General features: G+C 48.6%; 1 protein-coding gene across 8 annotated transcripts in view; it reads left to right on the top strand.

Annotated features, from left to right (window-relative positions):
- Nucleotides 1–26108, top strand: part of LOC135112115 (tensin-1-like) — a 151312-nt gene that overhangs the window by 31101 nt on the left and 94103 nt on the right. For 7 of the 8 annotated variants that reach the window (XM_064026124.1, XM_064026118.1, XM_064026122.1 and 4 more), the window contains exons 2-4: nucleotides 7713–8047; nucleotides 8249–8794; nucleotides 22047–22100. In XM_064026124.1, coding sequence (XP_063882194.1) covers nucleotides 8009–8047; nucleotides 8249–8794; nucleotides 22047–22100 — 639 coding nt within the window. In that variant the 5' untranslated portion in view covers nucleotides 7713–8008. The remainder of the gene's footprint in view (nucleotides 1–7712; nucleotides 8048–8248; nucleotides 8795–22046; nucleotides 22101–26108) is intronic. The other variant, XM_064026123.1, reaches the window with a different exon arrangement.

Genomic DNA, 26108 nt, shown 5'->3' with positions numbered 1-26108 from the left:
ATATTTTTACTAAATTGTAGTGAATGTATATTTTTTACTGTTTTCAGAAAGAAGAGAAAGAAATACGATTATAATCTAAGATAATCTCATTCTTTTCTCCCTAATTTCAGTGATCTTGTCTCCATAACCTTGACTTTTGTGCTTCATTCATTGCTAACTAAACTTTTTTTCTTCTCTCCCTTCATTAAAATTTACAATAAATCAATTACCCACAATGCACCAGGTAAAGGTCTCTGGAGAAGCTGGTTTGTCTTTTTTGTCTTCTTTTTTTTTTTGTTCTCTCTCTCTCTCTCTCTCTCTCTCTCTCTCTCTCTCTCTCTCTCTCTCTCTCTGGTAGTGATGGTGGTGGTAGTTTCATAGCTTCGTTTTCTACAACATTGACTTTCTCACCCATGCTCTTTGGTACGTTTTCTTTGATTGTCCAGGAAAGGGATGGCTAAAGAAAATGTGTTTACTCTCTCTCTCTCTCTCTCTCTCTCTCTCTCTCTCTCTCTCTCTCTCTCTCTCTCTCTCTCTCTCTCTCTCTCTCTCTCTCTCTCTCTCTCTCTCTCTCTCACACACACACACACACACACACACACACACACACACACACACACACACACACACACACACACACACTACAGTTTGTTTATTTTTGTTGTTATTACGTTTTTGATGAAGTGAAATTCAAGTGGCAGGAAATTACGAGGAATAATTGCAAGAAAAACAGGGAAAAAAAAGTTATTTTAAGTTATTTTAAGTGAGGGAGAAAGAGGAGTTAAAGAAGGGGAAATAAATGGATAATTACTGATAGGGAAAAAAAAACTGAGGGAAAAAATAACCTTGAGAGGAATGATGGAAAGTGGAAAAATATAAAAAGAAAATTATGAATGATGGGAGGTATTTATGTCTCTCTCTCTCTCTCTCTCTCTCTCTCTCTCTCTCTCTCTCTCTCTCTCTCTCTCTCTCTCTCTCTCTCTCGTTCTCGTAATTATGGCTCTCTAAAATTGGACAAAATTTTAGTCATATTTCACAATTTAAAGCTATATTCAACTTTGTCCTGTTTTCCTTGTTTGTCTTTGTGTACGTGTGTGTGTGTGTGTGTGTGTGTGTGTGTGTGTGTGTGTGTGTGTGTGTGTGTGTGTGTGTGTGCGTGTGTGTGTGTGATCTATGGACTCTTGTTCTGTCTTCCTGTGGGTAAAGTGTCTCCCTCCTCCTCCTCTTCCTCCTCCTCCTCTTCCTCCTCCTCCTCCTCCTCCTCCTCCTCCTCCTCCTCCTCCTCTACTTTACCTTCCTGTCACGTCGTCGTTCTTTCTTTCTTTCTTTCCTTCTTTCTTTTCATGATAAAATTACCAGTAGCTGAGTGTTGTCCTCTTCTTTGTGCTATTTCTTTCCTCTCCTTCCTCTTCTCTTCTTTCGCCTGTTTCCTCTTGCCTTCCTCTTCTCTCATTCTTTTATCACGCACTTCCTGTCTTCATCAAGCTTATTAATTATTTTCTGCAATTTTCTAAGGTTAGTCATTATTACTATTGCTACTACTGCTGCTGCTATTACTACTACTACTACTATTATTACCACTACTACTACTACTACTACTACTACTACTACTACTAACTACTACTACTACTACTACGATTATGGCTGATACGAATATACTACTACTACTACTACTACTACTATTACTAACAACAACAACAGCAACAACAATAAAAACAACAAAAACAAAAATAGCAACAACAATAATAGCAACAACAGCAATAAGAAAAACAACTACCTACTACTATTACTACTACTACTACTACTATTACTACTACTACTACTACTACTACTTCTAGCAACGGCAGCAGTACATTTGCTCCCAGATAACCTAAACAGACAAACAAGTACTCCTCTGTGCACTGTATCCTCCCTCTCTCTCTCTCTCTCTCTCTCTCTCTCTCTCTCTCTCTCTCTCTCTCTCTCTCTCTCTCTCTCTCTCTCTCTCTCTCTCTCTCTCTCTCTCTCTCTCTCTCTTGCATTGCTTCCTCTCCGCTTCCTCTCTCTTCGCCTTCTTTATTTATCTCCCAAACATTTTTTTTTTTTTATTACCTGTTTAATTATTTATTTTACTGGTTTCTTGTACTTTTTGTTTCCTGTGTTTTCCTAATTTTTGTACATGTATTTTTTTTGTCTTTCCTTTTTTCTTTGATTCTGGTGTCATTGTTGTTGCAGTAGCAGTAGTAATAGTAGTAGTAGTAGTAGTAGTAGTAGTAGTAGTAGTAGTAGTAGTAGTAGTAGTAGTAGTAGTTCCATTATTCTCCTCCTCCTCCTCCTCTTTCTTCGTCTTTCCTTCACCATCACACCACCACCACCACCTCCACCTCCACCTCCACCACCACCACCACCACCACCCCCTCCACAAATAAGAACGGGGGTGGAGTAATCATAGTGAGGATTAGGTGGGGAGGAGGAAGAAGAGGAGGAGGAGGAGGAGGAGGAGGAGGAGGAGGTAGAGGAGGAGGAGGTGGAGGAGTTGGAGGTGGAGGGTGAGGAAGGATGCAAGTGACTGTTTTCCTTCCCCCTCCTTCCTCCTCCTCCCTTCCTCCTCCTCCTCCTCCCTTCTTCTTCCTTTCCTCTCTTGCCTTCTTCCAGGTCAGGTATTTCCCTTGCATCTTTGTTACGTGTCCCTAATTAGCTTTTTGGGGCAGGTAAGCTTCTCTTAGCTGCGTATCGTTAAATATTCCTAATTACACGTGTGCCCTTGTCGTGTTAAAGCTCACCTGGTTTAGTTGTTGTTGTTGTTTATTGCCCTTGTTGTTGTTATTCTTTTCTTCTTCTTTTTATTATTATTATTATTATTATTATTATTATTATTATTATTATTATTATTATTATTATTATTGTGGAACTTTTGCTATATTCTACTACTACTACTACTACTACTACTACTACTACTGTTGCTGCTGCTGCTACCCTTTAATTTGAACTATTTTACTTTGACATTGACGAATTAAACTCTCTCTCTCTCTCTCTCTCTCTCTCTCTCTCTCTCTCCTCTCTCTCTCTCTCTCTCTCTCTCTCTCTCTCTCTCTCTCTCTGGAATTTCACCTTTCACTGAGAATTCCCTATCTGGACAAAAATTCACTCTAACTGTGCTTTCTGGAATGTACCTCCCTGGAATCTACATTGAGGTCTGGAATATCCTTTTTCTCCTTGAATTTACGGCAATGACTCACCGTGGAATCAATATCATCTATTCTAGTTTAAATTTACCACAATGGAAAGGTCTTTAGGAAGAATTTAAGGGCTCCAGGACTCTATCTTTCCCTGGAACATTATATAGCATGGAAGGGCAGCCGCTGGAATGGTAGCAATGTAAAGGTGGACGCTGGAAGGCTGGAAGGCTGGAATATGGCTCCTTTCCTTCATTTCTTTTCTTTCTGTGCCTGGAATGTTGAGCTGGAGTGTTGAATCCCCTATTGTTTGGAATTCTCCGCTCCAGGAAGCACCTTGGTACCTGGAACGCTGGCTGGAATGAGGCGCTGGAATGAAAGGTGATTGGGTGTGTGGAATAGTGCGGAGCTGGTTCACCTCTTGATGTCACGTGGACTGAAATGCGGAAAAGCGAACGAGAAAAAAAAAAAAAAAAAGAGAAGGGGCGAAAAAAGGGAGAGAATGGAGTAGGTGAAAATGAAAGAAAATAGAGAAAAATAGAAAAATGAGAAATAGGAGACAGGAGTGAAAGAAAAAGGGAGAGAAATAGAAATATGAAGAATTATTGTTTAGTTTACTTCGTTATTTTATTCATTTATTTTTTGTGCTTTAATCTTTAGTATTGTTATACTTTTTTTTAAATCATTTTATTGTGTGGTGATGCATATCTGTTTATCTGTCTGTCTGCCTATCTACGTCTACATGTCTGTCTGTCTGTCTTATACACTGTCAGTCTCTCTCTCTCTCTCTCTCTCTCTCTCTCTCTCTCTCTCTCTCTCTCTCTCTCTCTCTCTCTCTCTCTCTCTCTCCTTCTCCTCTCTCTCTCTCTCCTCTCTCTCTCTCTCTACTCTATCCCTTCCTTCTTCCCTTGCTCCATCACACACACACACACACACACACACACACACACACACACACACACACACACACACACACACACACACACACACACACACACACACACACACACACACACACACACACACACACACACACACACACACACACACACACACACACACACACACACAAAGTTCCCAAGACCCCACTAGTCTTACATCGTCCTCACGCCTCCTGCAGCGCCTTCCTCTTCCACCACACTATCTTCTGCCACCTACAGCCTCACCATTGTCCCTCTGCCGCCTTTTGTCTTCACGGTGAAACATTACTTGTATCTGAACCGCCAGGAAAGGGAGGTCGACGGGAGGGAAAGAGAGAGAGAGGGAGAGGGAGAGAATTAGAAGGATGGGGAAGGGAATGGGATTAGAAAAGGTGGCAGTTTATTGGGTCTTACCTGAGGAATTGAATGGAAGGTTTAATTGTATGAGGATCAGATGTTGGAGAAAATAGGACTGGGTTTTAGTTTGTTATGGGAGTTTTCTTTTTTTTTTTTGGGGGGGGAGAGGTGGGGGGGCAGTTTTGTATGACTGGTTGTTAGTTGTTAGTATAATTGCTGTTTGTTTTGTGTGGTTGCTGTGAATAGTTTATTATTTTTTTCTCTTTGTTTCTTCTTACTCGTCATTATCTTGTTCTCCTTATTCTTGTCCTTTTACCTCCCTCTTCTCCTCTTAATAACAGTGGAATGGTGGTGGTGGTGTAGTAGTAGTAGTAGTAGTAGTAGTAGCATCATCAGTAACAGTAGCAGTAACAGTAGTGATAAAAACAAGAAACACAGATCACACTCTCTTAACCCCACAAGCAAACAACCCTCCACACAAACACAACTACCACTTGATCTCTAAAACCACACACAAAAAAAAAAAAAGAAAAAGAAAACTAAAGAAAACGTATAATCCATAAAAATTTTCACATGAACCGCACACACTCACGAAACCCCATTCATTTCTATCACAATTTCCTTCATCAGTTCCATCGTTTACCATGCAGCGGTCAGTCAACTCCAGCTGTCACGCAACATACTCACCTTATCTCATGCCCTCGCTTAACGCAGGCATTCGTGCAGTGACTCATCTCCCCATCTCATCTCCCTCGTCGTTCTCATCTCCCTCTTGTTCATGCACTCGCTCTCTCTCGCTGTTCATTAAGTGGCGCTGTTCCTCTTAATGGTCATGTGGTTTACTTCTTATTCAGTCATTCACTCCTCTTACTTTCATCTTGTCTTCTCACTTGCATAGTTTTGTAGTTGCTTTGTGTGTGTGTGTGTGTGTGTGTGTGTGTGTGTGTGTGTGTGTGTGTGTGTGTGTATCAGTCATATTTCTTTCTCTGTTTATCTGCATTGCATTCGTTTTTTCATCTCTCATTTATGTTTTCTTGGCTTACTTTTCGTTTTTTTTTCTAATTCTTATTTTGCACATATTTCATGATTTTATTCACATTCTTCTCTTGATTATCGTCTTTTAATACACTCCCCTCATTTACCTATTTCAATCCACTTCCTTCATATATTTCTCGTCCTTCAATCCACACATTTCATCACTCGAGTCTTAAATAATGATAGATAAACGGAACAGACTCAGTAATCCTGTCGTTAGTCCCGAATCAATAGGACGCTTTAAAAAAAAAAAATTATACAAATTCATGAATGGGGATGACAGATGGAAACGCTTTGGTGCCTCATCACGACTGTTTTCAAATGACACAGAGATGACCAGCCGGGTTCGCAAGGGTGCTTCTCCTGTAAATCATGTAGAAATCTTAATAATCTGTCACCGGAACTATAAAAGCACCCTTAAAACCCGTGCAACTTCAACTAGAGGCTTTTGAAAGTAGTGAAGGTGATGCGCGGAAGTATTTCTAAATATGGTGTTTACTTCTGCGATCTCTCCATGCATTAATCTATTCTTATCACACACTCCACTTTAACCACTTCAGAAAAACAAAATATCTCCTTCTCTTAACATAAGCAATACGGGGCTGCATTCTTCCCGCCGGCCTCTCCTTTCACAGCGTGGCTATAACAACAATGGCCAACTCTCACCCTTGCTCCATTAAGTTTTGCCACCCCATTACCGCCACGCCGCTCCACAGGCCTGCCTCTCCCACCCACACTCTAGATTATCGTGGCGAGGAGCGTGTCAGGGTGTGTGGGGGTGAAAGGATGAGGGTGTGAGGTCCTTTGCGTCTGGCTTTACCGTACTGTAGGAGCGTCTGTGTGGGTTGCGAGGGTGGGTGAGTGGCTGGATAGTTAGGTGTGTGTTTGTGCTGGGATGTGGTTTGTGTTAGTGTTTTATGTTATTGTTATGTGTCTGTGTGTGCGTGTGTGTGTGTTTTTTTTTTTTTTTTGGCTTAATTTCATGTTATTATTATTATTATGGAAGTTATTATTATTATCAACTTTATTTTTTTTTTATTTCGTATTCTATTTACTGTTATTTTCATTTTATTTCGCTTCGTTAAGTCATGATGCTTTTGTAGTGAATGATTTTTAAACTTCGTGTCATTTCACTTCATTCCACCGATTAATGTATGAAAATCAGTGTTTCGCAGTAATCTAATTCTGTTTCAAGGGGATTGGTTCAATTACTTGGTTATAATTATTACTGTGGTGTTTATTTACACAAGTTCTGAGAGAAATACAAACGATATACATATTATTCTCACTTATTCCACCATATTTAGCTATTATCCATGAAGTATTGCATTATTTCCTATTCCACCGTTATTTTGCACCAGCATCCTGTGTCATTTATTAAAACAACACTAGTTTCATGGCTATAAACACTTATTTTGAGAGAAATACGCAGCTCGTGAAGTCTAGAGTGGTTTCCCCTAAAAGCGCGGCGAATAGAACGTTTTCTCTGTTGCTCTGCCCGTGACGTCACTCCCTCTCGCCAATATTTGCTTCCTGTCTCTTTCTGCACCAAAACAACGCTTCTCTTTATGCCGGACGATAGCCTAGTGCGAGATGTATGTACAGTAATCTTCCTCTCATATCTCGGAATGCTACAAGTGATGAAAGGAGCGATATGATTGGCTCTTGATCTTACTTTGGCTGCTGTTGCAATGATTGGCTGTTTGGGTTACCAGAGTGGCGGTTAATTGGGGAACTTGCGTAAGCTGGGATGGAAATTAAATGTATCTGTGTTTCTTTAAGTCTAGTTGTATAAACACAGAGAGAGAGAGAGAGAGAGAGAGAGAGAGAGAGAGAGAGAGAGAGAGAGAGAGAGAGAGAGAGAGAGAAATAGAAAAAAGACATAATTTGAGAGGAGATGGGCAGAGAGAGAGAGAGAGAGAGAGAGAGAGAGAGAGAGAGGGGGGAGGGAGGGGTTACGTTTGAACTCCTACATTACACACAGGCAAGTCTTCTTTTTTGATGGCGTGGAGAGGCAATTGAGTGTGTGAGGAGGAAGAGGCGAGGAGGGGGCGGGGGAAGCACGTAAAGAGATAAGGAATATGAGAGGATAAAGAGGAGACGATTATGAGGCGGAGTGGGGGATGAGAGGGAGCAGGAAGAGGGCTTGAAATGATGAATCTCACTCGCGCCTCCAGGTGTTGCGTCTGTCCCTGTTTCTTGGCTGTACGGACGTAAATAGTGCTTGATTTGAGGCTGATTAGTGTTATCCAACAATGTGCACCAGGTAGCGTGGAATACTGAACACTGTCTGGAATGAGGCGGTGCTGAGGGCGGCGTCTCAAGGAAGTTGTGTTGGTGTCATCTGTGGCTGCGGACACTGAGACACTTAACACACTCTTTGGGAGGCAGTAGTTGTGTGTACTTGGAACTGTCGAGGTAAAGGCGCGGCCACCTGTTTGCGAGGCTCCGTGAAAGCGAGGAGGCATGGCGGTGAGGGGCGTGACGGAGGGTCCAGGGAGAGGGCGCCCCGGCCTGCGGCGCTGAGGTGTCGCCTTCCAGCCCTCCGTCGCTCCTGGCACCATGCTGGGCTCGCTGCGCTTCAGGAGAAAATCCAAAAAGGTAATTGTTGAGGCCTCGGTGAGTGGCGCTGTGCCCCCAGGAAGTGGTGGCCCAGGTTGTGTGGTTGTGTTATATATTATGTGTGTTGGGCGGGTCCCAGGGGCAGCCCTCCCTGCCCCGCGCTGCCCTGCCCGTCAGCACTGGGGCGGGTCGGGGCGGAGCGGGACCGGGCAGGTGGCTCAGGTGTGTTCTTCTCTATAGGAGGTGGCGAGCGAGGCGGCCCCCCCACGCTCCTTTACCGACCCCGCGCGCCAGATCTTTCACGAACTCCGCGCGGGGACCACAGGGGGCGGCCTGCGAGGGCTGACCTGCTCTCTACAAGGGTCTCCTCGCTCCCCGCGTCGTCACCCCCCAGGGGGCACCGCGCCTCCTTCCCTTCAGTCAAGCCCAGTGCCCACACGCCGGGAAGTCCCGCAGCAGCACCTGGAGGCAGCGCCCGCCGCACTCGTTACCTCACTTGCCTCTGTCGCCCATGTCGCCCCTGCCGCCTCCATTGCCCCTGCCTCGGCCGTTACCCCCGCCGCCGCCGTTGCCCCCGCCGCGGGCAGCCCCGGCCTGGCGCGGCGCCGCCACCCTTCCCAGGAACACCTGCGGCCGTCGCCCAGGGGCTCCCCGGCCATGGGCAGGCGGGCGGTGGGGCTGGAGGCGGGCCAGGCGAGGCTCGGCGGACTGCGGGACAAGGAGGGAAGGGCCGCCGCCCCCCGGGACGCTGAGGGGCTCAGTCAGCCGGGAACGAAACACCTGCCGGTAAGCCGCTTTCGGTCAAGGTAAAGGGAGGCCGCCCACATGCCCGCGCCAGCACGCCCACGCTTACCACAGCTCTTTTGCACCCTCAGAACAGCCGCTGACCACTGCGGCGCCTGGCTCAGAGTTGCTGTGTGTTAAGGGCGTGGTGGGCCGCTTGAGGGTGTGTGCGTGCGTGTGTGTGTATGTGTATGTGTGTGTGTGTGTGTGTGTGTGTGTGTGTGTGTGTGTGTGTGTGTAGGGCTGTGGTGCTGCGGGGCCTCGTGGGGCCTAGATGCTCGGGGCGCGGGAGACGCTCACTATTTTTTAGGAAACACAAACCATTAAGCTTCCTGCCTCGTGCATGCATGGCAACGCTTTGCTGGAGCTGATCCTTCTTGTACTCCCCCCTCCTCCCACCACACACACACACACACACACACACACACACACACACACACACACACACACACACACACAGACACACACACACACACACAGCGGATCAGTCAGTGGAGGTGAAGGTAAGTCCAGGTGAAGCCGCTGTTTGGAGTGAAACTTGCACGTTATTGTGGCGAGTATAGCACGGGCATGGGAATGTATTGTGGAGCCTGCAATACACAGATAGACACGACGGGGGATAGATATACCGCGGTACAGACAGACAGACAGACAGACGAGCGAGGAATCTATGAGCGGCTAAACCAACGAAAAGAAAAGATAGATGAGGATGCGCAAAGCCTGTCATCTAAGGGACAAAGTTAAGACTAATGATAGTTGTGTGTCACCCCCTCCGTATTCCGCCTCCCTGCACTGCCACCCCCACCCCCGAACCTTCACCGCTACTCTCCTCTACATCCCTCTTTCCTTCTATTGCTCTTTCTTTTCCTTCAGCTTCTTTGTTTTCTCTTACCTTTACTCTTATTGCATTTAATCTTTTCACTTTCATCGTCGTTCTTATTTTCACTCTTTATCTGCTGCACCATCCATCCTACTCCTACTCTTCCCTCTTCTTTTCTCTCCCTCCTCCACATTGTATAGTTTCCCTCTTTCCACTCCATCGTCCCTTTCTCCTCTCCTCCAGCTCCTTAACTCCATCATTTTCTTCACATCCTCACTCTTCCTCCACTGCCACACTCTTCTCCAATACCCTCCCCATTCCCTCCAACACTCCAGCACACTCTTCCTCTCTCCCTGCCCTTCACTCCGTCATTTTCTCCTCCCGCCATTGTCACACCATCCTCCTTCCTTCTTCCTCCCCTCTTCCTCTTCCCATTCACCCCATCCCGCGTACGTCAGGCGAGGGAAAAGCGGCTGTCACCCTGCCACCGCAAGGCCTCCTCACACCTGTCCCGGGAGAGCAAAGAGGAGGTAGCGGGTGATCTAAGGCGCGAGGTTGTTAAGTAAACACGTCTTGATTACCTCCTTCATCCCCTTCCTTTCTCCCCTCACTGAGTCCTCCACGCCTTTAGACCGTCAGAGCTACACACATACACATACAGACATACACACACGCACGAACGCACGCACCAGGATCCTCGCCTTCTTATTAGCAAGCTTCTAATTTCTACTGGGATAAAAAGGAAGGATCAAGACGGAAAATGAGCCGTATGAACGCGTGTGCTCATAAGGACACGGGATACGAACCCCGACCTCCGCGTCCATGCCTCGAGGGTGGAAAGGGACCGAGGGGACCAAGGGGCGCCGGTGACAATGTCTTGGCAGCCCAGGTAGTGGCGGCTAAGCGAGGCGCACCTGAAGGGAGGTACTCAGACAGATACAAGGGGCGGGGGAGGCCCAGGGGAGGAGGAGACGCGGCCTGTGAAGACGAGAAGTTGAGGACTGGGTGTAGTCTGTGCCAAGAAGGAACTTTAGCGGAATGTGGGAGGTGGGAGTGTATGAGAAAGTGAGATATCCCAGACCCTCGAGTAAGAGAGGGGATGTGAGAGTGAGAGAGAAAGGGAAAGGACAGAGAGAGAGAAAGAGAGAGAGAGAGAGAGAGAGAGAGAGAGAGAGAGAGAGAGAGAGAGAGAGAGAGAGAGAGAGAGAGAGAGAGTGAGAGTGTGTGGACTGGATCGATGTGCGCGCGTCTGAGGCCGCGAGAGTTGTAGTGGTGGTGGAGGTGGTGGATGCCTCGTCGCGGCGGTGCCTCCCCCGGCCCTCCTTCCCTGGCCCTCACAGTGCCGCCGCGGACCTCAGAGTGCCAGTGCGTGGACCCTCCGCCACCCACCTTGGCCTTCTGACATTTTCTTTTGACCTCTTTCCAAGGGCCTCCTGTGACCCTCGTGACCTCCGTTGTGGGTGTGAGAGGGCGGCGTTGGTGTGAGTGAGGAGACGCCCCCGGGCCAAGGTGTGGGATGTTGCAGTGTGATAGTGAAGGAAAGCTAATTGAGAGAGAAGCGAAAGTGCAGCGTTAATATTGCGTCCCTGACTCCGGCCGCGTCGCTCAACAAGGGTCAAGCAAGTCTTCAGGAGTCACTCGCTATTCCCGGGTATTATCGACCACGCAGGCCAGGGCGAGGAGGTGAGGCTGTGAGGGCGACGTGACGGACGCAGGAAGTGAGCCCAGCTCCCGGGTGCCGCCGAGGCTGCAGCTGCCGCCCTGACCCACCACCACCAGTTCCCCGCCTGCTGCAGCATCTACTTTATCGTGTAATCCTGCCGGCCGGCGACCCGCTGCTGGCGGCTGAGTGGAGCCCGGAGAGGCGAGGAGCAGCCAGGAGGCAGCCGGCGTCCCGGCACACAGTGAGACTCTGATCAAAACCAACACCAGTGACCAGGAAGTTGGGCATCAGCCACACGCCTCCACCTGGAGCACCACCTCTCCCAGATGGCTGCCGGTCCCCGCCCCATGCCACGGCTCCCCTTCAGTGCTGCCCCGTCGTCCCCGTCGCCAGCTCTCAGGACGTGGCTACTGTGTCATAGTGAAGATTACTGCGGCAGACGATGGAAATAGGAGGCGTGCAGCAGTCACAGCCTCCGCTTCGTCGTGCTGCTACTACTGCTGTTGTGGCTGCTGCTGCTGCTGCTGCTGCTGCTGCTGCTGCCGCTGCCACTGCTACTGAGACTTTTCTTGCTGGTGGCGCTGCTGCTGCTGCCTGTGGCGGTGGTTGGGGGGAGGCCGCTGTGTGGTGCTAGTAAAGAAACAGAACAGTGTCCCTCGGCCACCACTGGGGCAGCGCCGCGTCAGGGGCCGACGAAGAGAAATAGTAGATCAATGTGCCTTTGGGACGCCGTGGTCGGGCCATGATGTGTTGATGCAGCCGCTGGCAACTCACTCCCTAAATAAGCCCAGACTGTCGCGTAATACCTTTACACCTGAACCTGTTAAATAACTCCAGACAGAAAGTGACAGTCACTCGCTCGGCAGGACTTAGGTTTTGATACGACGAGTAGCACCAGAGTAGACCACCTCGGTAGTCCGTGTTTTGTACCGATACTTTGTAACGTTTTTGTGGTGGTGTGCGTATCGTGGACGTCCGCGGCGCCACGACCATCCTGGGCTGTGTGTGTGTGCGTGTGTGTGCGTGTGCGCTTGTGTGTGCGTGTGTGAGGCCACTCCGGCCATGGTGTCACGCGTCAGTCCCGCCCCGGCTCGTCTGTTCGCCGCCGCACCTCACCTGCTCAATACTGATGACTAGTTAATGTTGACGAGCTTATCAGGAGGCGGTGGACGTGGCTAAGAGGAAGGAGGAAGGCCGCAGCGCCCTGCCGCCCTGCCGCCGCCACGACACTAACGCCACCACTCCATCATTCTGACAATCCTGTTATATTTTTTTTTATTCATTATTGTTGTTTGTCGGTCGAACATTAGCAGGAAGACTTGGTCCTCGTTATCTCCAAGGAAGTAGTGACAAAAATTTTGTACATACAAGTAGCTGGCTGCCTGTTGAAGCACTAGTGTTTACATTTTCTAAGTATTTTAGTGTAGCGTTTTGTAACTGTCGGGCCGTGTCCTCGAGGTCCGCCCTCCCGCTCACAACAGTGTGATCAAAACCTGGCCGGTCACCCACTACACTTAGGGCAAGGCTGCTGTGACGTGTGGAGCTTCCTGGACCATGATTGGCTGACGTTTGGTGCTCACTTTATTGGCTCATAATACTTGTCATCGACCACTTGGAGTGCTCACTTGTCACGGTCGTTCTCCAGGTTGTTACCTTCTCGTGATCCGGGTCGTGGCTGGTCAGGTCTTTGTTTGGTAGTGTTAACCTGACGAGTCTTTAGTTCCTTACTGTCAAGTCCTCGATTGTTTGTACTCACCTGTTCCGTGTTAGAGTTGCTCGTTGTTTTCATCTTTTTACGTGTCGTTCTGGTGACGTGTTGTTGTCGCCGGTTGTCCTCTAGCGACAAGTTGAGGTGCTATTCCACACAACAAGTTTCTCGGCCCCAGTCGCTCCTCCACCAGCTCAAGCTTTATAATTAATTGCCAGAGGAGAGGCGGAGGCTGGGAGTTGTTTGTGTCTGCTCACCGACACAAATTGCTGCTCACCTGTTGAAGGAGAGGCGGCACTGCATCAGGGAAGTGAGTGAGGGACTGGTGCTCTTAGCAAGTTGAATTATCCCCTTCAGGAGACCACGCATCGCCGCCGGGATGAGCCAGCCGCCGGCCAACCCTCCGCGCCGGGCTGTCCCGAAGGTGTTCCGTCGCCAGAATAGCTTCTCCGGGTTCCCCAGCGCCTCGCTCACCATCTTCAATAGCAATGCCGCCAACAACAACGCCGCCGCCAACAATAACAATAACAATGCGAGGTACTCGAGCAAGCCGGTGTCCCAAGCTCCCATCACCATCGTCACCACCGCCACCGCCATCACAGGCGGGGCCACAGGGACAGTGCCAGTCTCCGTCCCAGCCTCAGCCATCTCGTGTTGCCCAGGCACCTCAGGGGGCTCCACGGTCCTCTCTGCCTCACTTGCCGGCTCAACGCCTCCCATGTTGTCCGTCTACCAGCCAACCCCCGCCGCCAACCGGCCACCCACGGGCTTCTACTCCCTCCCAAGACACAATCGCCCCGGCCACCTCAGCAGGGCGCTGGGCGTGGGCTTCCACTTGCTGGCCAGGACAACACCCGCGGGAGCCTCAGGTCCCACGGCGGCAGAGCAGCTGGGAATCAACGCGCCCTCCCTCCCGAAGGCACACCGTAGGAACCTGAGTGAAGGCAACACTGCCAGCACACTCTCGCCACTCCCGACGACGTACGGTTCTCTGAATCGAACCAAACCCTCGAGCAGAGACACCTCGGCGTCTGGGAGCTCGTCCGGCAGTGGGGAGATAAAACTCAAGTCCTCCAGCAAGCGCAGCAGCAGAGAGGGGGACAGCAAGTCGCGGCGCAGAGACGCAGACTACCAGTCCTTGCCGAGACGACCGAAGGACTCCAAAAAGTCAAAGGATGGGGACTCAAAGAACCACAATACCTCGAAGCGATACGAACCCGAGCCCAAGTTCCGGTCCCTTCCGAGACGCCACGACGGGGAGCTGCGATACAGTGCCCCCCCCAAGAAGAGTGAGGGTGACCCTAAGTACCAGTCGTTGCCCAAGAGGCACAGCTCTGAGCCACGCTACCAAACCTTCCCCAAGCGACGCGACGCGGACTCCTCCAGCAGCCACCACCCTCCCTCCCCAAAGAGGCGAGGCACTGAGCCCCTACAGCCGCTGGGGTCCCCGAAGAGGCGAGAGACGGTACCTGGCGGCGTCCCCTCGTCCCCTAAGCGGCGGGATATGGGCCCGTTACAGCACCCTCAGTCCCCGAAGAGAAGGGATTCAGACACAAGCCACCAAGTCACCTCCTCACCCAAGCGCCGCACCTCAGAGCCCAAGTACCAGCCGCTGCCGCCCCCCAAGAAGTATGACATTGACCCTAAATACGAAATGCTGCCCATGAAGCGACCTGAAGTAGACATCAAGTACCAGACAGTCCCCCAGAAGAGACACGACCCCGAAGCTCGAAGGTACCAAGAACTCCCTCCCAGAACCTACGACTTGGAGCCTAAATACCAAGCACTTCCCCCAAAACCGTATGACTTCGACCCTCGGTACCACCCACTGCCACCACCCAGGTACGAGGTGGAGCCGAGATACCAGACCATTCCGCCGAAGAGACGAGATCAGGACTTCGGGTACCCGCCACTCCCGCCTAAAAAGTTCGGCGTGGACTTACGGTACCAACCATTACCACCACCACGTCACGACCCGGGCCCGCGGTACCAGACAATCCCACCAAAGAGACATGACCACGAGCACCGGTACCACTACATGCACCATTCCAGGCCGGACATCGAGCCTAGTCACCAGCAGTTCCCTCCAAGAAGACCCGACTTAGACCCAAAATACCAGCAGCTTCCCCCGAGAAGACCAGATTTCGATCCCCGATACCAGTTCCTTCCAAGGCGACCCGATATAGAGCCACGGGAGCAACCGATGCTTTCAAGACCCGATATAGAACCAAGGTACCAGCAGTTACCCCCAAGAAGACCTGATATTGAACCAAGATACCACCATCCACAACCTGGACGACCCGATATAGAACCGAGGTACCACCACCACCAGCAAGGACGGCCGGACATCGAACCAAGGTACCAGCAACTACCGAGACCTGATATTGAACCGAAGTACCAGCCATTGCCACCACGACCTGATATCGAACCCAGGTACGCTCAGCTACCACCCAGACGACCGGACATTGAACCAAGCTACCAACCCTTACCACCACGACCCGATATTGAACCGAAGTACCAGCAGCTACCTCCCAGAAGACCTGATGTGGAGCCAAAACACCAGCCGATGTCCGTGAGACCAGATATAGAGCCCAAGTACCCGCAGCCCGTCTCCAGACCACACGAGATGGACCAGAAGTACCAGCCGCTCCAGCCGCTCTCAGTCAGACCAGATATCGAGCCCAAATATCAGCAGTTCCCCCCCAGACCACCAGACATAGAGCCCAAGTACCAAACGCTTCCCGCCAGACCTCCCGATCTCGAGCCAAAATATCAGCCTCTACCTCCACGAATACCCGATATTGATCCACCAAAGTATCAGACTCTCCCGCCCAGAGGACCCGATTTAGAGCCCAAATATCAGCCGCTCCCTCCCCGAGAGCCCGATCTTGAGCCCAAATACCAGCCCCTCCCTCCCAGCCTCCCCGATATCGAATCTAAGTATCAGCCGCTGCCGCCTAGAATCCCCGATATAGATCCCCCTAAGTACCAGGCTCTGCCACCAAGAGGACCCGATATTGAGCCCAAGTATCAGCCCTTCCCTCCCAGGATCCCCGATATTGAGCCCAAGCACCAGCCTCTGCCGCCTCGTCGTCTCGAGGGTGACTTCCCGCCGCCCGTGCGCCCCGAGTGTGAGCACAAGTTCCACCCCCAGCCCCCCATGTTTGACTATGAGTTCAAGCCCATCCCGACCATCAAGCCCAACTACGACCGCCCTTACCAGATACCCATCCCTCTGAGGCAGCCCGATGGCGACGCCCACCCGCACCCCCCCCGTCAGTGTAGACAGCCACGCCCCTCTTAAGATTCAGCCCCAACCGATCAAGCCCTCAGGGCCCCAGGCCGTGCCCCCAGTCGTTCCCCCAGTGACCTCCCAGCCCCCGCGCACCGGTGAGCACCATCACCACCACCACCACCATCACCACCATCACCACCACCCGCCGCCACCACAGCCAGCACAGAAGGTGCACCAGGGCGAGCCGCTGTACGGGACTCAGCGACCCAAGACCCAAGGCGGCCTGCCGCTGTACGAGACCATCCCCGCCAAGCTTCCCGCCACGGAGCCCGTCCCCCGCCAAGGTTCCGGGCGTAATCCCGCTGTACGAGGGCATCCCGCCCAGGATTTCCCTGCCTGACCCTCTGTACCAGTCCATCCCTCCCCAGGTGAGTGAAGGGGAGCCTGTGCACCAGGCCATCCCGCCCCCCATGTCCCCCCTCAAGGCGGACGAGGCCGAGCCGCTGTACCAGGCCTCCCCGCCCAAGCCCACGCCCATCGAACCCTTGTACCAATCCTCGCCCGATGCCCTAGAGTGCGACCCGGTGTATCAGGCAGTGACGCCGCAAATGATCCAGGATGTCAAGTCGAACTACCAGCTGCTGCAGCAGAGGAAAGCGGAGCAGGATGCGAGGAAGCTGGAGCAGGAAGCCAAAGGCATCGCGGGGCCCAAGCGGCCAACCAAAGGTGACAAATATCACTCGCCCACCAAACGCACCTTCAGGGAGCGAGACAACGAGACCAAGGCTCAGCAGGCCGCCAAGAAGGCCTCGAAAGGAGAACCTAAATATCAGGCTGTCTCCAAGAAAAAGGACAAGGATAAGGAGAAGGAAAAAGAAAAGGAAAAAGAAAAGGATAAGGATAAGGACAAAGAAAAAGAAAAGGAGAAAGATAAGGAGAATGAGAAGCCTCTGCCTCAGCCCAGACGCTCTCTGGCACGTCGCGACCCGCCCGCGCCGCCACAGTTCCGCTGGACGCCGGGCGACGATGACGGGATCTACTCGAGCCTCGAGTACCCGAGCGAGGGTCCCCGCAGCGGCGGCCCCAGCGAGGACGAGATCTACTCCAGCCTCACCACCACCGATGACCCTGTCTATCAGAGCGTGAGCGAGGCGTCCTACTCCCGGCCCGTCCCGCCCCTCCCGGCACCCCTGCGGTACAGGCGACGTGCCGATGACGCCCCGCCGCCTCTTCCTCCCCCCGCGCCTCACCACGGGGCCAGTGGGCTCCCACAATCCTCTGGTGTCTCCCAGCACCCCACCCCATTGTCCCTGTCCGAACCCAGCGCACCCCAGGAGCAGGCCACAGGGCTTCCTACCCTGGTGACAGCAGCACGAGTCCCAGCCCGGAGAACCTCCTGACGCAATCGGCGCCCTCGTGGCCGCAGCGCGGTAAGCGATCTGACAACGATGAAATTTATTCCTCCATCCCGTCACTCATCAGCTCCACGCCTGAGTCTCCACCCGCCACGCTCCCGCGAGCCGCCCAGGCAGGCCGCGTCGCGCCCTCTGCCTCGTGGAACTCGCTGGGATCATCCTGCAGGTCCTCCTGGGACTCCCTGGGTTCCTCCTCGAGGTCTGAAGGCAGCAGCGCGCGGCAGCGGCGGCGGCGCGCACGGTCCGATCCGAGGATGGACGCGGGCGTGCTGCACCGCCTGGCCTTCACCATCTGGCACACCGCCTTGCACATCGAGAAAGAGGTCAGGAGCGCCGGCTGAACCGACGCCTCAACCCTCCGTGCCCGCATGACCTGACCCTGACCCTTGCCCTGCCTGGCGGCGCATGACCTGACCTGACCCCCGGATGTGTTGGTGCGTCAGCGTGTGCACGAGGCCCGCGACTACCCCGGCCACGCCCCCGGTGTATGTCTCCCTCGGCATGACAGCCTCCTCTCCTCTCCTTCCCGTCCTTCTCCGCCTCGTCCCCCTCCCCTCCTCCTCAGCCACCACCTCCTCCCATTACTCCTACTCCTGTACCCCTCGTTTTCTCTTCCCCCGCTCCCCCACCCTGCATGCCACGCCAGTATCGTCCTTACAGTCAGGACAACCTCCTCTCCGTACCAATATTGTTGCTGGTTATATCGTGTGCTACTGTTCCCCATTCTCCTCTCTCTCTCTCTCTCTCTCTCTCTCTCTCTCTCCTCTCTCTCTCTCTCTCTCTCTCTCTCTCTCTCTCTCTCTCTCTCTCTTCTCTCTCCTCTCTCTCTCTCTCTCTCTCTCTCTCACACACACACACACACACACACACACACACACACCTGTCCTCCCTCGTGGCCACCCTGCATGGTATTAATTAAACACCTGGTATTCTTTATTTCCTGGTGTTGGGATTTGCTTTAATCTTTACATCGCATGCGTTGTAATCTAGACATACAGTTTGGTGTATCTTAAAGACTTAAAGTTACCGGGCCGTAGTTTTATAAGTGGGAAGGAGAAACTCGACACACATACACACACACACACACACACACACACACACACACACACACACACACACACACACACACACACTCAGACACAGACACCCAAAGAGGAATTGTTTTCAGGTATATTTTTATTTATTTTTTTTATTTTTTCGTATCTTTTCGTTGGTTTTCGTGCAGGTGATTAACGATGGGACATAGTTTCTGCTGGTCGTCTCGTAACTCGTTGGCGAAGTTACGTCACTTGCTAAATACTTCCGAGTTTAGTAACATGATGATGCTTGCAATATTAATAAGCTAAATGACAGGACATGAGGAGGAGGAGGGGGAGGGGGAAGAGGAGGAAGAAGAGGAGGAGATACTTGTACGTCTATGTTTCTTCCTGGTTAAAATAAAATGTTAAGAGGATATAGGTAAGGAATGATGAAAAAAAAAAGAGAGACGTTTGAAGGGAAAAAGGAAGGAAGAAGATGAAAAGTAGAAGAGAAAGATTAGTTAAAAGAGAACTGGTATTTTCTTATGGGAAAGGGGAGAAAAAGAAAAGGCTGTTAAGAGTGAAAATCAAAGGAGGAACGATAATAAAAAGGAAAAATCACAGAAAGAAAAGATGAAGATATGAAAAATTGGAAAGGAAAAGTTCATATGAAGATGGAAAGTAGAAAAGAAAAGGGTTATCCAGTACAGCTAAGTATTTTTTTCATCATTCCCTTCTAATCACGATGAAATTAAGAAGTAATAAAGAATGAATCAAGGACACTATAATATTCCTCCAGTATGAAAATTAATCGTTTTTTTAAAGTGGAATATTCAGTTGTTTAGGGATGCAAAGGGCGACTCAGCGTGTCACTGGGAGTGTGGCCGAACATCCTAACAAGGTTTACAGTTGAGAAGTAAAGGAATTGTATGTCACCCTTGGGTAGCATCTCTCTCCATAAAGTAGAAGCTCTCCCCCCACCCACCCTCACGATCCCAAACCCTTACTCACTTCTCTTCTCTCTCTCTCTCTCTCTCTCTCTCTTTCTCTCGTCTCCTGCGTTTCCTTTCACCATCCCCATTACTCCGTCTTCCTTGCTTCCCGTTTCCCTTTCATCTCTCCCCTTCCATCTCCTCGATTTCCTTTTCATCATTCACTCCCCTTCCCATTCTCTCTCTCTCTCTCTCTCTCTCTCTCTCTCTCTCTCTCTCTCTCTCTCTCTCTCTCTCTCTCTCTCTCTCTCTCTCTCTCTCTCTCTCTCTCTCTCTCTCTCTCTCTCTCTCTCTCTCTCTCTCTCTCTCTCTCTCCATCAAACTTCAACTCATATTCCTATCAGCTCCTCTCATTTCTCTCCCCAACCCTTCCCTAATGTTTCCTGAAATTTTCCTTCATTCTTCCCGAACCACGTTTCATCTTCCCCTCCAACTCCTCGCTATTTGTTCCCTAACCCTTCCTCTTTTTCCCCAACCAAAACGTCATTTTTTTCCATAATCACTGTTGATTTTCCTTCCAGCTAACCCTCATATGCCCAACTATACTGATGATTTTTTTTTCCCAAACAAAGCAATTTTTTTTCTTTCTAACTAGATCTTTCTTCCCCAACATTTCCTCCTTATCTTTCATTTTTGTTCCTTCTATATATTCTTTATTTCATCTGCAGCCACCGCGTAGACTCCCCACAAACACTCCACATTCCTTCTCTAACCATTCTTATTTTATCTCCCCAAATCTTTCTCCTCTCCCCACACTTCCTGTTTTACTTTATCTCTACATTGTATCTTGTCTGTCCCTCCTCCCTTCTTCCCCTTGGTTCTCACTCCCCTCGTGGTCTGATCTTCCCCCTCCCCTTCTTCCCCTTCCAACCCCAAATCCTCCCCAGGGTCAGAGGAATGTACCTTTAAGGGGGAAGAAGATGGTCCTTTTTTTTTTTTCTTTGTTTCATTGTCCTGGTTTTGTTTTTAATCAAGTTTTCTAATGAGGAAAGATTTTTGTTTTGATGTGTCTGTCTGTCCGTTTGTCTGTTTCATTCTCGTTTACTGTCTGTCTTTCTGTCTGTCTGTGTGTCAATCTGTATTTCATTCTGTCCGTCTTATTGTCTCTTTATTTTATTTTTTGTATGTTCTTAATTTTCTCTCTTTGTTCTTACTTTGTCTGTCTGTCTGTTTGTCTGTTTTGTCTGCCTGGCTGTCTGTCTGCCTGCCTGTCCGTCCATTTGCTTGTCTATGTGTCTATTATATTTGTCTATTTCTCATTTGTCCCCCCTCCCCTCTCTCCCTCTCTCTCTTGTCCTGGGAAACAAAAACGAAGCACGCCTAATCATTTGCCCCCTGCCGGAAAAAAAGGGAGGAAACTGGTAAAGTGAAGGCATACAAATTACCGTTCGACATCACTCATTAGTGGAAGTGCAGCCGAGTCCCGTTTTCTCTCGACTCATAATCAAAAAAAAAAATAAAATGAGGCAGTCAGTAACAGGTCAGACTTATTCATAATTTTCCTTAACTTTTTTTTTTTCTCTCTCTCTCTTTCCCTGTGTCTCTCTCCCTCTCCATCTGTTATTTTCCTCTTCATCTTTTTCTTCTTCTTCTTCTTCTTCTTCTTCTTCTTCTTCTTCTTCTTCTTCTTCTTCTTACTCCCCTCTTCTCCTGGTCCTCCGGTTCTTCTTCATCTTCATCTTCATTATCTTCTTTTTTCTTTTTGCTTCGTTCTTCCGTGTTCTCATTTCCCTCATATCCCAGCATCTCCACCACCTCCTCCTCCTCCCCCCTTCCTCCTCCTCCTCCTCCTCCTCCTCCTCCTCCTCCTCTTCGTCCATTTTCTCCTGCTCTTTCTCATTTCTTTAACTAACCATTTTTCTCCATCTTTTCTCCATAATTATCTCTTCTCATACTCATCTAATTCTCTCACCTTCTCCTTCTTCCTTTTACTTTCCTTCCTCGTACCTTCTACTTCATTTCTCTTCCTCCTCCACCTCCTACCCATAATTTTTACTCCTATCTTTTTCCTCTTTTTATTCTTTTTTTCTATTAGTCCCACTTCCTCTTCTTTTCCATCTTCTATTATTTTCCTTTTATTTTCATTACTACCTTTTTTCGTTTTTCTTTTCTACTTGCAGGTCTTTTTCCTTCTTTTCCTTTCTTTCCTTATTCTCCTTTACTTTCTCCTTTCCCTCCTCCTCTGCACCTGTCGAATTTCTTATATTTTCATATTTAACCTTTTTTTTCCGTTTTTTGTTTTTTGTTCTTTTGTCCTTAAAGTTTGTTTCTCTCTCCCCTCCTCCTCCTCCTTATGGTCCTGCTCCTCGTCCTCCTCCTCCTCCTCCTCCTCCTCCTCTTCCTCCTCCCGTACACAGTAAGGTCAAGGGATTATTACTGACATCTCCACCTCTCTCCTTGCAGAACAATAATGAAGCCGTGACGTCACACAAGCAGCCGACGATAAGCAGCAGAAACGTAAGTACCTTTATAAGATTTTCGGTATTTCTGTTTTTTTTTTTTTCTATTTTTTTCCCCCTTTTGCAGTTTTCTTTTTTTTGTGTGCGTGTGTTTGTTGGTAATTAGTTTTGTGTTTATTTTGTGTTCTCTGTTCATTTCTGTTTTCATTTTTTTTTTTATTTTTTTATTATCACATTTCCTTCTTCGTTATTATTACACCTGTGGACTTATCTTTTTGCCATTATTATTTTCATACCCTCTCCTTTTATTTCTTTCTTTCTCTCTTCTCGTTTTCTTTTGTTCTTTTGTTTTATTTTCTATCCTAACTTTTTTTTTTTATGTAGCAGGAAAGTATATTGAAACTCTCTCTCTCTCTCTCTCTCTCTCTCTCTCTCTCTCTCTCTCTCTCTCTCTCTCTCTCTCTCTCTCTCTCTCTCTCTCTCTCTCTCTCTCTCTCTCTCTCTCTCTCTCTATTGCATTACGATCGTTTTCATGTCTTTAAATTCCCGTTATTGTTCGCTCACGGTTGGTTCACGTTCTGTTATCGTATTTTTTCGCTTTCTTTTCAATTCTTATCACCCACGGCGCCCTTGTGTCCATGTGAGGCTTGTTCGCTCCCCTCCCCCTCGCTCCTCCGTCCTCTCCCCCCTCCCTTCTCTCTCTCTCTCTCTCTCTCTCTCTCTCTCTCTCTCTCTCTCTCTCTCTCTCTCTCTCTCTCTCTCTCTCTCTCTCTCTCTCTCTGACCCTGTACTTCCTTCGTTTTCTTTTTTTTTCGTTCAGTCTCTCTCTCTCTTGTTTTATTCCTTTCAATTTTGTTTCTGGGCTGCCTCTCTCTCTCTCTCTCTCTCTCTCTCTCTCTCTCTCTCTCTCTCTCTCTCTCTCTCTCTCTCTCTCTCTCTCTCTCTCTCTCTCTCCTTTTATTCATCCTCATATTGATCTGTTTGGACATCAACTCTCATCTCTCTCATTACTACGACACCCTCCTCTCCTCCTCCTCCTCCTCCTCCTCCTCCTCCTCCTCCTCCTCCTCCTCCTCCTGGGTACTCCATAACAGTTCTGCCTCTCAGACTCTCCATCTCTTGAAATAAATTGGAAAACACTGCCGTTCTTCCTTTTACTTGTTTTTCATTCCTCTCAGCTTCCTTGCGAGCTTGGAAATGAAGCTCCTTAAGTCTGAATTTACATGCTGTTTGTCTGTCTGTCTGTCTGTCTGTTTGTTTGTTTGTTTGTCTGTCTGTTTGTCTGTGTGTCTTGGGGTTTTGGGTTAGGTAGGTAATGGGAGGTTGTGGTGAGGTTCCTGGAATGTTGCTGGGGTTTTGTAGTGTGTTAGTGTGAAGGGTGGATAAGTGGTGTGTGTGTGTGTGTGTGTGTGTGTGTGTGTTGGTGGGTGGATGGGTGGCAAGCAGAGATTTGTTTTCTCTCTCTCTCTCTCTCTCTCTCTCTCTCTCTCTCTCTCTCTCTCTCTCTCTCTCTCTCTCTCTCTCTCTCTCTCTCTCTCTCTCTCTCTCTCTCTCTCTCTCTCTCTCTCTCTCTCTCTCTGACGTCTACCTTCCTCCTCCTGCTCCTCCTCCTCCTCCTCCTCCTCCTCTTCCTCCTCTTCCATGTTTCTGCGTCACTGCAGTTTTGGTTTTTACGTGTCTAGTCTGTTTTATGATATTTTTTTCCATCTCCCCTTCCTCCGTCTCTCTCTCTCTCTCTCTCTCTCTCTCTCTCTCTCTCTCTCTCTCTCTCTCTCTCTCTCTCTCTCTCTCTCTCTCTCTCTCTCTCTCTCTCTCTTAGCAAGTCTGATTTTTCGGTCCTCCTTTGTGTTCCCTTGCGCCCCTCCCTGACCCTTGCCTCGCCCCGCCAGAGGTCACTAGTGCAGTCTTTGATCTGTGTTGCCTGGGATACTCACACATGACCACTTTGATTTATTACTCCTAGACTCGTTGATTCTCACCTCACTTGCCTCACTGCTACCTCATCCCTGCCTCACTGCTACCTCATCCCTGCCTCACTGCTGCCTCACTGCTGCCTTACTAGTTCCTTATTCCTGCCTTATTCCATCCTCACTCGTGCCTCTTTCCTGTTTTACTGTCATTCTCTCATAGATAAATAGATAGATAGATTGATTGATAGATAGATACATAGATGAATAGATAGCTTCATTGACTACAGGTGTTTTCTGCTCAATAGATACATTACAATATATTTTTTGGCCTAAATTACAATAACTACACATTAAAAGGTTTCCAACTACTATTCATTAAAAAAAGCGCAAAATAATAAGCACATGTATAAAATTCAATACTATTACGACTTGCACAAGTAAAATGGTTTCCTTTATAGACGAGTACAGATAACCAGCTACTGCGACGTCTTCAGAAATCTCACTCCTGCCCCTACTTCTTGTCTCTCTGGTGTCTCTGTCTCTCTTACGTCACTCTGATACTCCTGTTGTGTCATTAAAATGCTCCTGATTCACTAGTCCCTTGTATTATTTTTTTTATTCTGTTTAGTATTTTCTCTCACTTCATTCCTCCATGCTGATACTTACTGCTGTTACTCCCGCTAAAATGTTCCTTATTCTCTAGTTCTTTATACTTCCTCTTTCATTTAGTATATTTTTTTTTTCTGTATTTTTAACATCTTCCTTTATTTTCGTTGTTTCTGCTCTCTTTTTTTATTGGTGTAATGTGATTTTTAGTTGCTATTCTCCTTCTCGTCTTTCTCTCCTTTTTTTTTTCTTATTGTATGTATTTATTTGATCTATTATTTCTTCACTTCTCTATCTTTCCTTTCTTCATTAACATCTCTTATATATTTTCCTCTTCTTACTGTTCTCGTGTGTTTTCCTCCTTCTCCTTCTCTTCCTATTCATTCTTCCTATTACATATTCTTAACTAACATCTTCGCACACCTTTCTTATCTTCCCTTTTTTCTCATAGGTCTTATTTTTTTCTCTTCATTTCTAGTATTCTCGTGATTTTTCCCTCTTGCCCTCTTCCTCTCTCTTTCTCCTCCTCCGTTCCTTCTGTTACCTATTCTTGACTGACATCCTCATCCTCTATCGCTCTTCCTCTCTCCCCCTTCCTCTCTTTTCCTCTCATCTTGACTGGCATCTTCTCACCTCCTCCCTGCCTCTCCCAGACCCTTCTAATTTTTTTTTCTTCCGTCTTCAGTTCTACTCTTCACTCCTATTTTATTATCTCTCTCTCTCTCTCTCTCTCTCTCTCTCTCTCTCTCTCTCTCTCTCTCTCTCTCTCTCTCTCTCTCTCTCTCTCTCTCTCTCTCTCTCTCTCTCTCTCTCTCTCTCTCTCTCTCTCTCTCTCTCTCTCTCTCTCTCTCTCTCTCTCTCTCTCTCTCTCTCTCTCTCTCTCTCTCTCTCAAATTCTCTTTTATTTTTCCTCTTTCATTAACCATTTGTTCTCCCTCCTCTCAATTGCTTCCAAACCTCTCATTCTTCCTCTTTCATTTTTCATTAATTTCTTCTTCCCCATATCTTTTAAATTTATTATTCGTATCCTATTCTATATTGTTTTCCTTCCTCTCTTTATTTTTTATCTCCTGTTCCTTCTTCCCCATCTCTTTAAAACCTGTTATATTTTTCCTATCTTCTTTCTTTTTCTTTCCATTTCTTTTTTTTTGTCACCTGTTCCTTCTTACCCATTACTTTCAGATTTGTTGTTCTTACTTTTCTGTTTTCTCTCTCTCTATCCTTCCTCTCCTTTTCCTTCTTTCCTATCACCTTAAAACCTATTATTCTTTTCATATTTTGTCTTCTTTTCCTTCCTTCTCTTTCTGTCTACTGTTTTTTCTTCCTTTTCCATCGCTTTCGAACCTGCTAATCATTTCATATTCTCTCTCCTTTTCCACCTTCTTTTTTTCTGCTTCCTCCTTCTTCACTCCCTCCTGCAGCGTCTCCCGTTCTTCCCTCCCCTGTGTTCGGTGCGTGAGGGCGTGTTCGTGTCACCTGCACCACCTGTCCTTTGTTAAACCTGCCACAGCTTAATTTACCTGGGAATATTCTCTGCTACTCTTACTTAA

This window comes from Scylla paramamosain, chromosome 23, assembly GCF_035594125.1.
Source record: "Scylla paramamosain isolate STU-SP2022 chromosome 23, ASM3559412v1, whole genome shotgun sequence".
Classification (NCBI taxonomy): Eukaryota; Metazoa; Arthropoda; class Malacostraca; order Decapoda; family Portunidae; genus Scylla; species Scylla paramamosain.
Note: the sequence above shows the minus strand (reverse complement) of the source record. Positions and strands in the feature narration are given on the sequence as shown.